Here is a 12,256-nt window from a genome sequence, read left to right as displayed (position 1 = left end):
GTAGGAATGTTCAAATAATTCGATAATCCAAACATCTTGAACTATCTGGATTTGATTTGGTTGTGTGTGCATATGTAACACTAAAAACAAGAACAAGAGAGCATGATAACAAATAGTGGCCACAAATAAAAAACGAAGGTTTGAAAAATATTTTTATTCCCTGAACTTTTATAAAAGTAACGATTTAATCTCTAAACTTTAATTTGTAATACTTTCATCCTTGTACTTTTCAATTTGTAACATTTTAGTCCTTCAACTTTAATAAGTAACAATTTAATCTATGTACTTTACAATTTGTAACCATTTAGTCCGTATTATAAAAATATCATAAAAATTTAACCAGACTTCTTACACATGAAAATTGATAGCCATTTTTTTTTTTTTTTAATAAAATATAAAGACTAATTCGTAACATAAAAAATCGACACTTAATTTTGAAAATATTTTTTTCACTACAAGGCCTAAATTTATAATTATTAACATGGGTTGAGTCTCGTCGAACTCATTGTTCATGTGTTTCTAGTACCTCACCCAACCTACCCAAATTGATGATTGGTCCAAAAAATCCTCTCAACTCAACCAAACCCATGTACACTCTAACTGTCTGGATGCATTGAGATGCTTCCACCTTGACTTTGGTTTCTTCTTTCAAAGTCTTCCATCTCTATCCAAGAGCTTGGTTCCTATAAATACAACAATAAACAATATCAAAGCATACAATTACAGCACAGCATAAAACAAGCCAAATAAGAGTCCTAGAATTGACCAAGGAAAACAAACCATATAAAGAATTAAACTATCGGCTTCCAATCAATGACCAAGGAAGACAAACCGTATAAAGAATTTTGGTATAAAGAGGTCTAATGAATGATTTGTCCTTGGAACTTGTTACTATGAAACTAAAGTACGTCCAAATTAAAATTACAATCAGAATCCGATTAAAAATTAAAGCCATACAAAACCAAATACTAGTTACTAATCCCCCGTTTTGTAACTATATTTTGTATGGCTGACTGGCAAAGTGTAGACTGTAGGCTGGGAAAAGAAGAAATACGAGTTAAAAGATATGATTGATACAACATGCAAAGTGTAAGTAGTAACGATTCGAAGTACATAACATCAAGAGCTATCTTTTCAATTTGGTGTACTGAATGCATCTTAATGGAAGTTAACAAAGTGAGAAGAAAAAGGAAAAAAATACCTGATACTATCTTCAACCCCCGTTCTCCCATGCTGTGCACATACCTGACATCATTAACCGGGTGATTTTGGAGTTTTGGTGTTCAGCAGACGTGGGGTAACTAAGGACCCTTACTTCTGTTTCACTTAGAGGCCTGTGATCTTCTTGGTTATAGTGTTCTTTCAGTGAGACACAATCCCTGGCGAGTACATAACGTATACTGCCTGGGAGCTTCGGTATTGACCTGAGCCTACTGCAGTTGTCCAATACAAGGCATCTGAGATTGATAAGTTCACTCAAACTATCAGGCAGGTTGGTGAAAAGGTTCCTGCTTAGATCCAGAAATTGCAATGAAGACAAACAGCTGAGGTTGTTGGGTATGTCTCCATCTACCAGCTTGCAATCACTAAAAATCAGAACCTTCACGGAAAGAAAATTCGATAAGCAAGTTATCAACCTCAAACCAAATGAATGTGAAATGTTATTCCTCGGCGTACTCCAAAATGGGAACAACGAATGGCATAATTTTCGGGACAGGCTTTCACAATTCAATACTTCGAGTTTCGTCAAAAGTCGTAGAGACAACGGGATATGACTAACAGAAGTACCACTCACATCAAGCTTCTTTAAACAAGAAATGTTCCCCAAGCTGTCAGGAATTTGATCAAGCTTTGAGCATCCACCCAATGCGAGATGTTCAATGGATGTTAAGCAACCAATGGTGTTTGGAAGTGTAAGAAGATTTTTGCAGTTTCTAAGATCCAACAAAACGAGGCCAGTGAGTTTTCCAATCGAGTCATCCAATTCTCGTATAGCAGTGCCATCTAAATGAAGCTCTGTCACAAGTTTCATGTTTTCCACAATCTCCGGAAATTTTTCCAGTTTTGAACAACCAGAAAGAATGAAAATCTTGAGTGACTCAAGACAAATATTAGAACAAATGGTATTGAGAGATTTGCAATCCTTAAGATCCAATAAGCTTAGATGCTTCAGAGTTCCGACAGATTGGTGAAGCTCCTCTAGTCTTATACAACCATTCAAGACCAACTTCTCAAGATTTGGCACCATTGACAGATCAGGGGTCTTCAACAAGAATACAGAATTACTAAGGTTTATTATCTTCAATTTATCCAACCTCTGTTAAAAAAGATATGGCTACAAGAATGTTATCATATTATCAATTCAACCTTCAAAAAAAAAAAACAATATTATTGATAAAAGTTATGTACCTTTGTTTCTCTCCAAAGATTTTCAATGCAGCTATTCAGTAAATTGAGTTCCAATAGTTCACTTGGCTTGAAACCCGATGGTAAATGCCTGAAGGGATATCCATGCCAACTGAGAAGTCTCAACTTGTTTGAGAGATACTCAAGATCTCCAGATAGGAATACATTATGAACATGCAACACTTTTAGACCGGTCATTGCTGAAAAGAACTTGGCATCTAAGTACGACTCTCCATGCTCGTTCGAGTTCAAGACAATGGTTTCAATGGCTTCAACTCCCTGAGAATATGCAATGAGAAGAATTCAAAGTCAGAAATGCTTCTGTTTGAACTATGAGTAACATTGCTTACATTTCCTTATTGAAGTTTTACCTGTTTATGCCTTAAAGCATGGTTCATATCCTTTCGATGAAATAGCCTACTACATTTTCCCGATGACTCCCCACGAAAGATTTCTTGACCTAGTTTTTGGAGTAAATTATGCATCTGTATTTTGTTATTAGGCACAGTTATGAGGGATTTCTCCTGCAAATTTTTTAGTGCATCAGCAGCAAATTTTTTTATAAGTTCATTTGCATCATCCTTTTTGGTAAGAAGTCCATAAGCAGCATCAATTTCAAAATTCACGAATGTGTCAATGACTATGTCTTTGCTCTGTCCTTTAAGAAAACAAGCAATATCCAAAAAGAATATCCTCTCTTGCGTTCCTAGTGCATCATAACTAATTTTCAAATTTTCATATATTTCCCTGTTTAAAGAAACATTTAACTTTCTTATGCCATCTTCCCATGACGGAATCAATCTACCGTGCAAGGAATACCCAAGAGCCTTGATTGCTGATGGAAGGCCCTCAGCGTATTCTATAAATTGCATACAATGATCCAGATAACCTTTCTTGGGAAACTTTACCCCAAATGCTTCATGGCAGAAGAGCTGAAGAGCCTCTTCATCACTGAAACTATCAACATTGTATCTTATATCAACTCCAAGAGAAAGAAGCAAACCTTCATCTCTAGTTGTAATGATGATTCTACTTCCACAACCAAACCATTCTTCTCCTCTTGCCAGTTCTTTCACCTGGCTCAAATGATCAACATCATCTAAAACAACAAAAACCTTTTTATTTTTTAGGTTTTTCTCTATCATCACAGCTCCATCACCATCTTTAATGTGAACTTTTCCTCTCATTAGAGTATCGGACAGAAGTTTCTGCTGCAAGGATACTAAGCCTCCAACATCCTTCAAAGTTTTCCTAACATTTTCCAGAAAGCAACTTCCATGGAATTCACGGGCCACACTTTTGAAAACAGCTTTGGCAATAGTTGTCTTGCCTATTCCACCCATCCCCCATATCCCAATAAAGCGCTTATCATCCAACCCTATGCCCATAAGCATATTCATTTTGCTTAATCTCAAGTTCATGCCAACCAAATTCTCATCATTACTAAGCAAATCAGGACGCAGAAGATTGAAAGCATGCTTAACAATGTTTTGGACTCTCTCTGTTTCGGTCCTGCACATAATACAAACTAATTTTCATTCACGTAGGCAAGTTCTCCCAATTAATCCTAGGGTAATTGAAATGAGTAGCACTTTTTATGCTAATAATTAAGTGTATAGCAACACTTTTAAAGAAATACTAATATAGCAATCTATTAGTGATAGACTATATCGTTGATAGACTCCTATTAGTGATATAGTTTACCTCCAAGAGCGGAATCTAAATTTCATTGTATCTACAAATTTCTTTGCATTGTGCTATATCTGCTAATACTTTATGCTTGATTGCTATATTTGCAACTATCCCTGATCCTATGGCTTCATTTATAGAAGGTTAAAATATAAGTATAGTCATTAAATATTCAACAGAGACGATCACAGTCCTAGATATATGCCTTATCAAATGCAAAACTGAAGACATGAGATGTTAGTAGAAAAATTCTAAGAAACCAGGCTATCAGAATCACACTTGATTTACTTCCAACATCACTCAAACATGAATTTCAAGTTCCAAATCCAACAGCTAAGGGAGACAATAACGATGATTACAATGATGTATAAGGGAAAAGGAGCAAGAATCATACTCCTCGTTTACAAGCCATGGAGGGAGACCTCCAACTACTTTCATGGCGTTCCTCCAGCTCTGAACCTCGTCAAATTTCTCCTTAGGATCATTTTCGTATCCAATAAAGAATTTCTCAAAAATCCCAGTAGGACTGATGACATCGGAGGGACTAATTTTGTAGAAAACCGCGAGAACCAGTTGACCTAATGTGTTCTTGGAATCGACAATCTCAGCCAATTCCCTCAAGCACCATTTGGAATCTGCATATCTTTCAGAGAGAATAACAATGGTACACCTGGATTCCTTGATCGATTTGGTTAGCGTACCACCAATGGTCTTCCCTCTCTCGAGTTCATCGTCATCTCTGAAAACAACGATGCCCTGTCGCCTCAGAGCTTCGTAAAGATGGTTGGTGATGTTCTTGCGAGTGTCCTCGCCTCTGAAGCTGAGAAAGACGTCAAACGTGTATCTAGGAGAAGAAGAAGAAGAAGCAGCAGCTAATTGCTTTGTGGTTGAGGAAGCCATTGACGACTTGGTGAAGGTGATAGAGAAGAATTACTGAATTAGCAGAAAAAATTTGGAATTTCCATTGATTTTCAAAACTTTTTCTACGGTTCGTCCATATCAGACGACTGACCTTTGAATGCGACTTCTTTTCTCTTTTCTTTTATCTTTTTCTTTTCTTGATTGGCGTTCGGCTTTGACTTGAATTAAAGCCGTCAACCTTTCCATGAGAAAAAAACAAATCGAGAAAAGAAAAGCCAACAAAAGACAAATATGTAAGAACAAAGCTTCCATCCACACCTTCTTAATATGCATTTTTTACTTTCCAATAATTGAGTTCAATTGTCAACCTGAGTATAGTTCAACTGACATAATGTTTATAAAACAATTTATGTGTAATTCATTCTTAAACTAAGAAGGTGGGACCTCATTGAAATTAACATTTAGGAGCCGTTTGTTTTGTCGATGAACATCATATTTGTTGGATTATTGTATTTGTTTTGTGGTATTATAAGATACCATGGCATCTAAATCTTGAGAGTTTTGGATGCTCTCTTAAAAGATGGGTTTTCCATATTCCCAAGTTGAAGGCATCCATGTTGTACTTTTTTGTCCTTCCTTTTTTTCTATTATATATATATATATATCACTCTTCATTTACATTATATATCTAAAAGAAATAATGTCAACCATATATATCATCTTTTTATGTTAGATCTGTTATGGGCAATTATGTACCGGTAAATGATAAAGATAAAAAGTAAAACTAGGAGAGTTACCTAATCCTAAAAATGGACCCAAAATTGGTAGGAAGCAAGCCCACGAGAGTTCCTAAAAGATACAGAAAAGATAGTTGGGCCAAAACCCAATTGGCCCAAGGCTAGTGAATCCCTCGAGTAGCCAATCTGCGTCAACTCTTTATTCTAGAACATCCTTTGTGACCCAAGTCCAACCCTTAGTGTCTTGTTCCAAATAAGTAAAGGAAGTAGATTACTAACTCTAAAGGGATGAGGAAAACCCCTAAACTCTAGTATAAATAGATCATGACAGTCCTGCAAAAGGTAAGTTCATCTCCCATTTAAAACTACTTGCTCAAACTGTCACACCCCTTCACGAGCTCACCTCTCGAGCCCTAAAGGAGGCATGAGGATGGTAGATACCACCCTTTTGTGATACCTACTGCCCATCTCACCCCAACTCTTCTTCACTGCTGAGCCAAGTAAATATAACAACAGCTTTTAGCTAAACTTATTTTTTACAACAATAAAAATTTTATACAATCCATAACTTAACTAAGTAATTATAGACACTTAACTACAAAAACTCATAACAGCAGCTTAAGCTCGGAAGTGCGGCAATAGTGTAGCAGATCTTGACCTTAGCAGCATCCTGGAGCTCATTTTTTTCGCTACCTAGGGAAAACATTTTGGAAAACATGAGCTGGGATGCCGAATTAGTGACATTTTATAAACAAACTTTTAAAGAAAACTATGCAAAACTATATAGTAAAGCTTTTCAATAAACTTACTGAGTGCATAATAAATCATACATCAAACCTGTACCCAAGCTTCCTTGGGGTAGACCAACTCCATACTCCTAAGTAATGAGGTGGAATCATACTCACACCTTCATTTACTGAGGTGGAACCAACTCAACACACTCAGTCTTAGTGCTAATGCAAAACCAACTCAATGCATAGCACTCATGATACATGCACGCGGAGCTCTCAACTTGGTAGTAGATCTAATGGTTTTGAAACTTACTTTCAAAACCATAACTTAAACATTCAAACAAGAGTTTTAAATAACTCAAAACATAAAAATATAATTTCTAAAGTTTTGTTAAAACATTCACTCATAGTTTGCCAGCAGTTTTCCTCCTCTCTTTCCAAGCCTTCTTGCTTTCTGTCTCCTTCTGGAATCCTGAGCATGCACTAGCCTAATATTAACTTAGAATCTCATGTTTATGGTTAGAACAACCTTAAATTACATTCTTGGCCCTAAACTTAGCTTACCAACTCCAACGAACATGAAAACAGTCTTCAGATCAACTCAGGACCACTATGGACACATGGTAGCCTTCCTCAGCACTAGTTGGACGCATGGTTGGCCCCCTAGGCTAGCTAGATGCATGGTACACCATCTTGGACGCATGGACCATCTTCCTAACTCATCACAGACCCAGATGGATGCCTGAACTACTTCATGGATGCATGGTTGGTCCATTCCAATGCATGCCATATCCCTAGAACCCTAATCCTCTCCAACACTCCCTCTTTTGAGTCCTCTTTGGGAGATTTTGAGTTGGGATAGAAAATGAGGCTCCCTTAAGGTATTTATAGGCCTTAGAAAACAATCCTCATCATCCCCTCAAGCTACAAAAATATGACACCTCCTACTTCATGAAAATTCTAAGTGTCAGCACCATGCAAAGTCCAGCACCAAGATCATTACACCTCCTACTTGCATGCTAATTGATGTGTCCTTCTCCAACCATGTCCAACGCCTGGTGCTTGTTTGAAGTGTCTTCCTCAAACTTTTCATGCTTCAAGCTTGATTCTAAGTCGTCCACCTCTTGTTGAGACTCCCAAGGTTGCATTTGGTGAAGACACATCAACCCTACTTAGCCCTACTCCAACGTATGGCTCCTTTAATGTGTCCCAAAACTTCCAACTCTTTTATCATGCATCCAAGATGAAGTCTAACGCCTACCTACCAATCCTTTGTGACTTAGACTTCCCTAAGTGCTCCCCAAACCACTCAACTTCCTCACCTAGGCGTCCAATTATGTTATGTTCTCAAGGCATGTATTTTCCTTGTTTCTCTTAGAGATCATTTCGATTCCATTAGTAATGAGGATTCAGAATATCACACATTGATCAATCAAAGAGAGATTCAATAACTAAAAGAAAGATCGATTCTTTGGGATCCTTCCTTTCTTCAAACGGAACGAACAGAGATAGAATCAGACTGATTCCCTTTCTTATTTTAGCTTCCTCCTTCATGGTTACCTCAAGCTCTAAACTTAATTTTCTTAGGTTTAAATTGGCTTTTATTTATCCTCCCATGCATCCAACATACTTCCTAGGCGTCCAACCTTCAAGCTCTAGGGTTCTACCTCCTGATTAGATCATATGTTATCCAACACTTTGCCAAATTTCCAGCTTGGACCTTTATCCGTTCCCTACCTCATTACCATGTGTCACTTGGTTGTGCCTAGATTGAAGTATGGTTGTCCAACACTTAACCATTTCTTCCACCTAGGCATTTGACCTATCCAGTGTAGCTAAAGTTGCCCTAACATGTGTCCAAATGAGCATTTCTATCTTAGGGTTGTGTCCAAGGTTCCTACTTTTTCCAGTTATGTTTCTAACTTCAAGATGACTCATTTCATACTTAATATTTAGTCCAATTTCCTCCTTCTTCCTTGGCCTAGGCATTTACCTTGTTCCCCAATACTTAGCCAATTTGTTTTCTTCCATTTTCAGGCCAATTCTAGGTTCAAAGTATAGTCTTGACACTTAGCCAAAATTCTTCCCTCCAACTTACTATGCTTCCAACTCTTAAATTTTTTAACACTTGGCTAAACTTTTCTTCTCCAACTTCTCCTTTATTCCTATGTCAACTACATGGTTTCCATACTTAGCCATTTTCTTGACTACTAAAGGTGACTACTTGATGCCACCTTCAAAGCATGGTTCTAATACTTAGCCAAAATTTCTACTTTCAAATTTTCCAGCTTGGGTTCCCATCAAGTATTCTTAACTCCAAGGCATAGTTTAGGGACCTGACTAAACCTTTTCCTTCCATAGTTTAGGAACCTGACTAAACTTTTTCCTTCCAAGACTTAAATTATGAGTTCTTCTCTCACCCTAAGGAATTCTGGGAGGGTCCGGGTGTTACATAGACTTTTGTGTTAAAATCTAACTTAAGCATCAGAGTGTTTGTGGCAAGTACCACATTGTTGTATTATTTTTTATTGTTTTGCAAGTAACATTTCCTCAAATTATAAATTTATCGTTGGTGGCATGTGAAAGTCAAATGAATTCCTTTGGCCGAATTTTGCCATCAACAAATTCATAGTTCTTATTATTTTTAACAAGATATTCAAATTTAAATTTTCAATTAATATTTATATTATAAAAAATATGAAATTATGATATTATTTTGTCAACAAAATATAAATCTACTTATTTCAAAAGAAACTCAAATCGATAAAAACAAACATGATATATAAGTTTAAATTATATTATTAATTATAAATTAATAAATAGCCATAAGGACATTCTTGGAATATTATGTAAATAGAAATCCTATTAAACAAACACAATTATCAAAATATTCTTAGATTTCTACAAAAATATTCCTACAAAATAAACATGATTATCTAAATATATCGAATATCTATAATTCTAGACATCTAAAGATTTTAGTTATCTACATTCCCAATAAAAGACGGCTCCTTAACAGCATATCTCCGTTTGAAATAACTACATAGATCAACTTGATAATGGATCCTAACTTTAGTTCTATCCAACTTCACCATTATTTACACCCATGTCTGAGGTTGGTTCTTTATAACACAAAAAGTCGATATAAAATTACAATACAATTCTTACATCTAATATGACATTTTAAATTTTTTAAACAAAAATCAAATGAGGAGAATTGTAATAATATCATGTTGGGAATGTCCTAAACTCGCGTAAATTTCGTGTTAAACATTCTATTTATCAATAAAATATTATTGAGAATCTTATTCGATAAAGTTGATTGATATTGAATTCTATTGTGAAAATCCAATAAACATATCCAGGGCTATATTACGAATACTTTAACTCTATGTAGTGACATAAATAGGATCAAGTTAATAGTATATAGCCTAAATGGTCTATATGTATATGGATGAAATTGGGTATCTCATCCTGGTAACACTATTGAATGCGGCCCATTTTGTATAGGTAATATAAATGATGTGATCCACAGATCATTCATGTAGAGACATGTGAGTGGGAGCATCCTATGCAATGAGTTTGCATAAATACTGGACCATGAAATAGTCACTTTCCTTTGTAACAACCGTTTACTGTTAAAACTGATTATTTCATACTAAAGTAACCTAAGATAACTCGATCTTAATCTTGAGCTAGCTATGAACTCCTGTTTATTCAGGATTGTCCTTTGATCTACATGGGTGAGAGTAGTCCAACAGCACTGCTCAATAAGCCTTCTATATTGGGGATAAGACCGGATAGATAGCTGGGGACATAGCCTTGCGAGATGGAATTCGCTCCTACTCGTCTAAGGGTTAGCGGATAGGTTGTTCTCTTAAGTATTGAATCCTGGTCTTAAACAATCGGGCCCGACCCTCTCATGATAGAGAGGTACATAATTCATAAGTGGTAATCCGAATCAGTTGTTCATTAAAGGATCAGTGGGAGCTTAAGGAACAAGATGTATTTATAGGGGTAAAATGGTAATTTTGACCTAGCTGTAAATACGAACAATCTGTGAAAGATTGACTTACTGATTATGGTTAACATGGATAGAAATACATCTACAATGGGGAGAGTGCAACTATCGAGCTATAGTGGTGTGTCTTGATGGTTAACGAAAAGTAATTAATTCGATTTAAAGAGTTTAACCAATTGATTACAAATAGTTGGAGCTCATGATCTGTAGGTCCAGTAGGTCCCTCTACTAGCTCATAAATTGGAATAATAAATTGGAATAATAAATTGAGTATTGATTGGATGAATTTTGAATTTAGGGTTATGAATTTGAAATATTCAAATTTGGTTTTAGGGTTTTCAATGGATTGTATACGATGCAATTAAAACGTTTAATTTAGTCGAAATTAAAGATTGGAGAATCAATTAATATATAAATTATGATTTAAATATTAATTATATGAATTTGAATCATATTGATGGAATTGATGTTTTATTGATTTAATATTATAAAACTAAAATTTAAATAAAATAGTTTTTAAAAAGAAAAATAAATTTCATTGAAATTGATTTGAGTTAGTGGATTTTTCCAGTCCCAAAAACTGGAAAAATCCACTAACCCCTCTTATGGTATTTTTTAAGGATCTCATATCTAAGAGTTTCATGAGTGCGTTCGGATCGTTCCGATCTCACAGAGACCGAAATACAACAATATACATTCAACACATACAGTTATACAAACAAAACTTAATTATCGGCATGCTAAGAACAAGATAAACCACAAGGGAGAGAATTCCATACCAGTTGAAGACAGTTTTCACACTTCAGAACTTCAACGCAGTGGAAAACCTCCACGCCATCTACCAACGCCCAGCAGAAACGTCGATTGTAGCAGCACGAACAACGTGAACTCACGACTGCAATGGGGACGACACCACCACTAAAGAGCCCTGGGTATTCTCGGAGTGAAAACCTAAAGGGTTAGTGAATTTGGTAGAGGAAGAAGGAAACACGAATCGTGTAGGCGATAAGCAAGTGGGAGGGAAAAAGACGCTATCACATAGCAGACTGCTTATTGTTTAGGAGAAGCTACACGATCGTGTAGGATTTACTGAACGATCGTTTAGAAAAAGGTATACGATCGTTTAGCTAAATCAACACACTATACGATCGTTTAGAGAAGCTATGAGATCGTGTAGGCGACAATGTGCGATCGTTTAGGTGCGAGGAAGACGATCGTTTAGGCGGAGAGTGCAATCGTATAGTCTCTCGATTTTCTTAAGCGATCGCTTAGAATGTTCACCAATGCGCGCTCTCGAAATCGTTTGGGCGATCAATTAAAATGAAAACTATTTTCATTTTAAATCATCAGTTACAATAACCGACGTTGCCCCACTAACCCACGTCCGAATATGAATTTTGGATTCATTATCATATAATTAACCAACTAATTAACTAATAAATACAATCATATTATATTTTTAACCTATAGTTTGATATCACATATCTACTATAGTCTTTTTTTTTCTCTACTTGATATAAATCATATTTATATCTAAATTCCTCCAAAATAATGTATCTCATACATTTAGCCAATTATATCATATATAATTAACCAGTCCAATTATATCATATATAATCAAACTTCCTCTTGTCAATTTGAACATTTCAAATTAACCATAAATACTGGTTCTCGACTTTATCCAAGCTACCCAGGGGACCTAATGGACCTATGGCTTGAAGCTCCAACGGTTCGTGAATAGCTGACTAAACTCTTTAGCCACGAGATCCACCATCCGTTAACTGTCAGGCATTCCACCAAAGACCAAAAGT

General features: G+C 35.9%; 1 protein-coding gene across 3 annotated transcripts; it reads right to left on the bottom strand.

Moving 5' to 3' along the window:
* Nucleotides 1-409: 409 nt before the first annotated feature.
* Nucleotides 410-5,249, bottom strand: LOC120079726 (TMV resistance protein N-like). 3 transcript variants are annotated; one of them, XM_090314927.1, is made up of 6 exons: nt 4,490-5,177; nt 2,778-3,918; nt 2,410-2,685; nt 1,796-2,317; nt 1,202-1,600; nt 410-683 (listed from the first exon to the last, which is right to left on the bottom strand). In XM_090314927.1, the coding sequence occupies exons 1-5, from the start codon at nt 4,993-4,995 to the stop codon at nt 1,214-1,216; spliced, it is 2,832 nt and encodes a 943-aa protein (XP_090171053.1). In that variant the 5' UTR covers nt 4,996-5,177; the 3' UTR covers nt 410-683; nt 1,202-1,213. The 3 variants fall into 3 exon arrangements, with proteins under 3 accessions (XP_090171053.1, XP_038889997.1, XP_038889998.1); XM_039034069.2 differs by having other exon boundaries at nt 1,202-2,317; nt 4,490-5,249; XM_039034070.2 differs by having other exon boundaries at nt 410-1,600.
* Between the last annotated feature and the right edge of the window lie 7,007 nt (nt 5,250-12,256).

This window comes from Benincasa hispida, chromosome 6 (genome assembly GCF_027475165.1).
Source record: "Benincasa hispida cultivar pf3 chromosome 6, pf3_genome.v1.1, whole genome shotgun sequence".
In the NCBI taxonomy this organism is placed as follows: Eukaryota; Viridiplantae; Streptophyta; class Magnoliopsida; order Cucurbitales; family Cucurbitaceae; genus Benincasa; species Benincasa hispida.
This window is presented reverse-complemented; position numbering and strand designations above follow the sequence as displayed.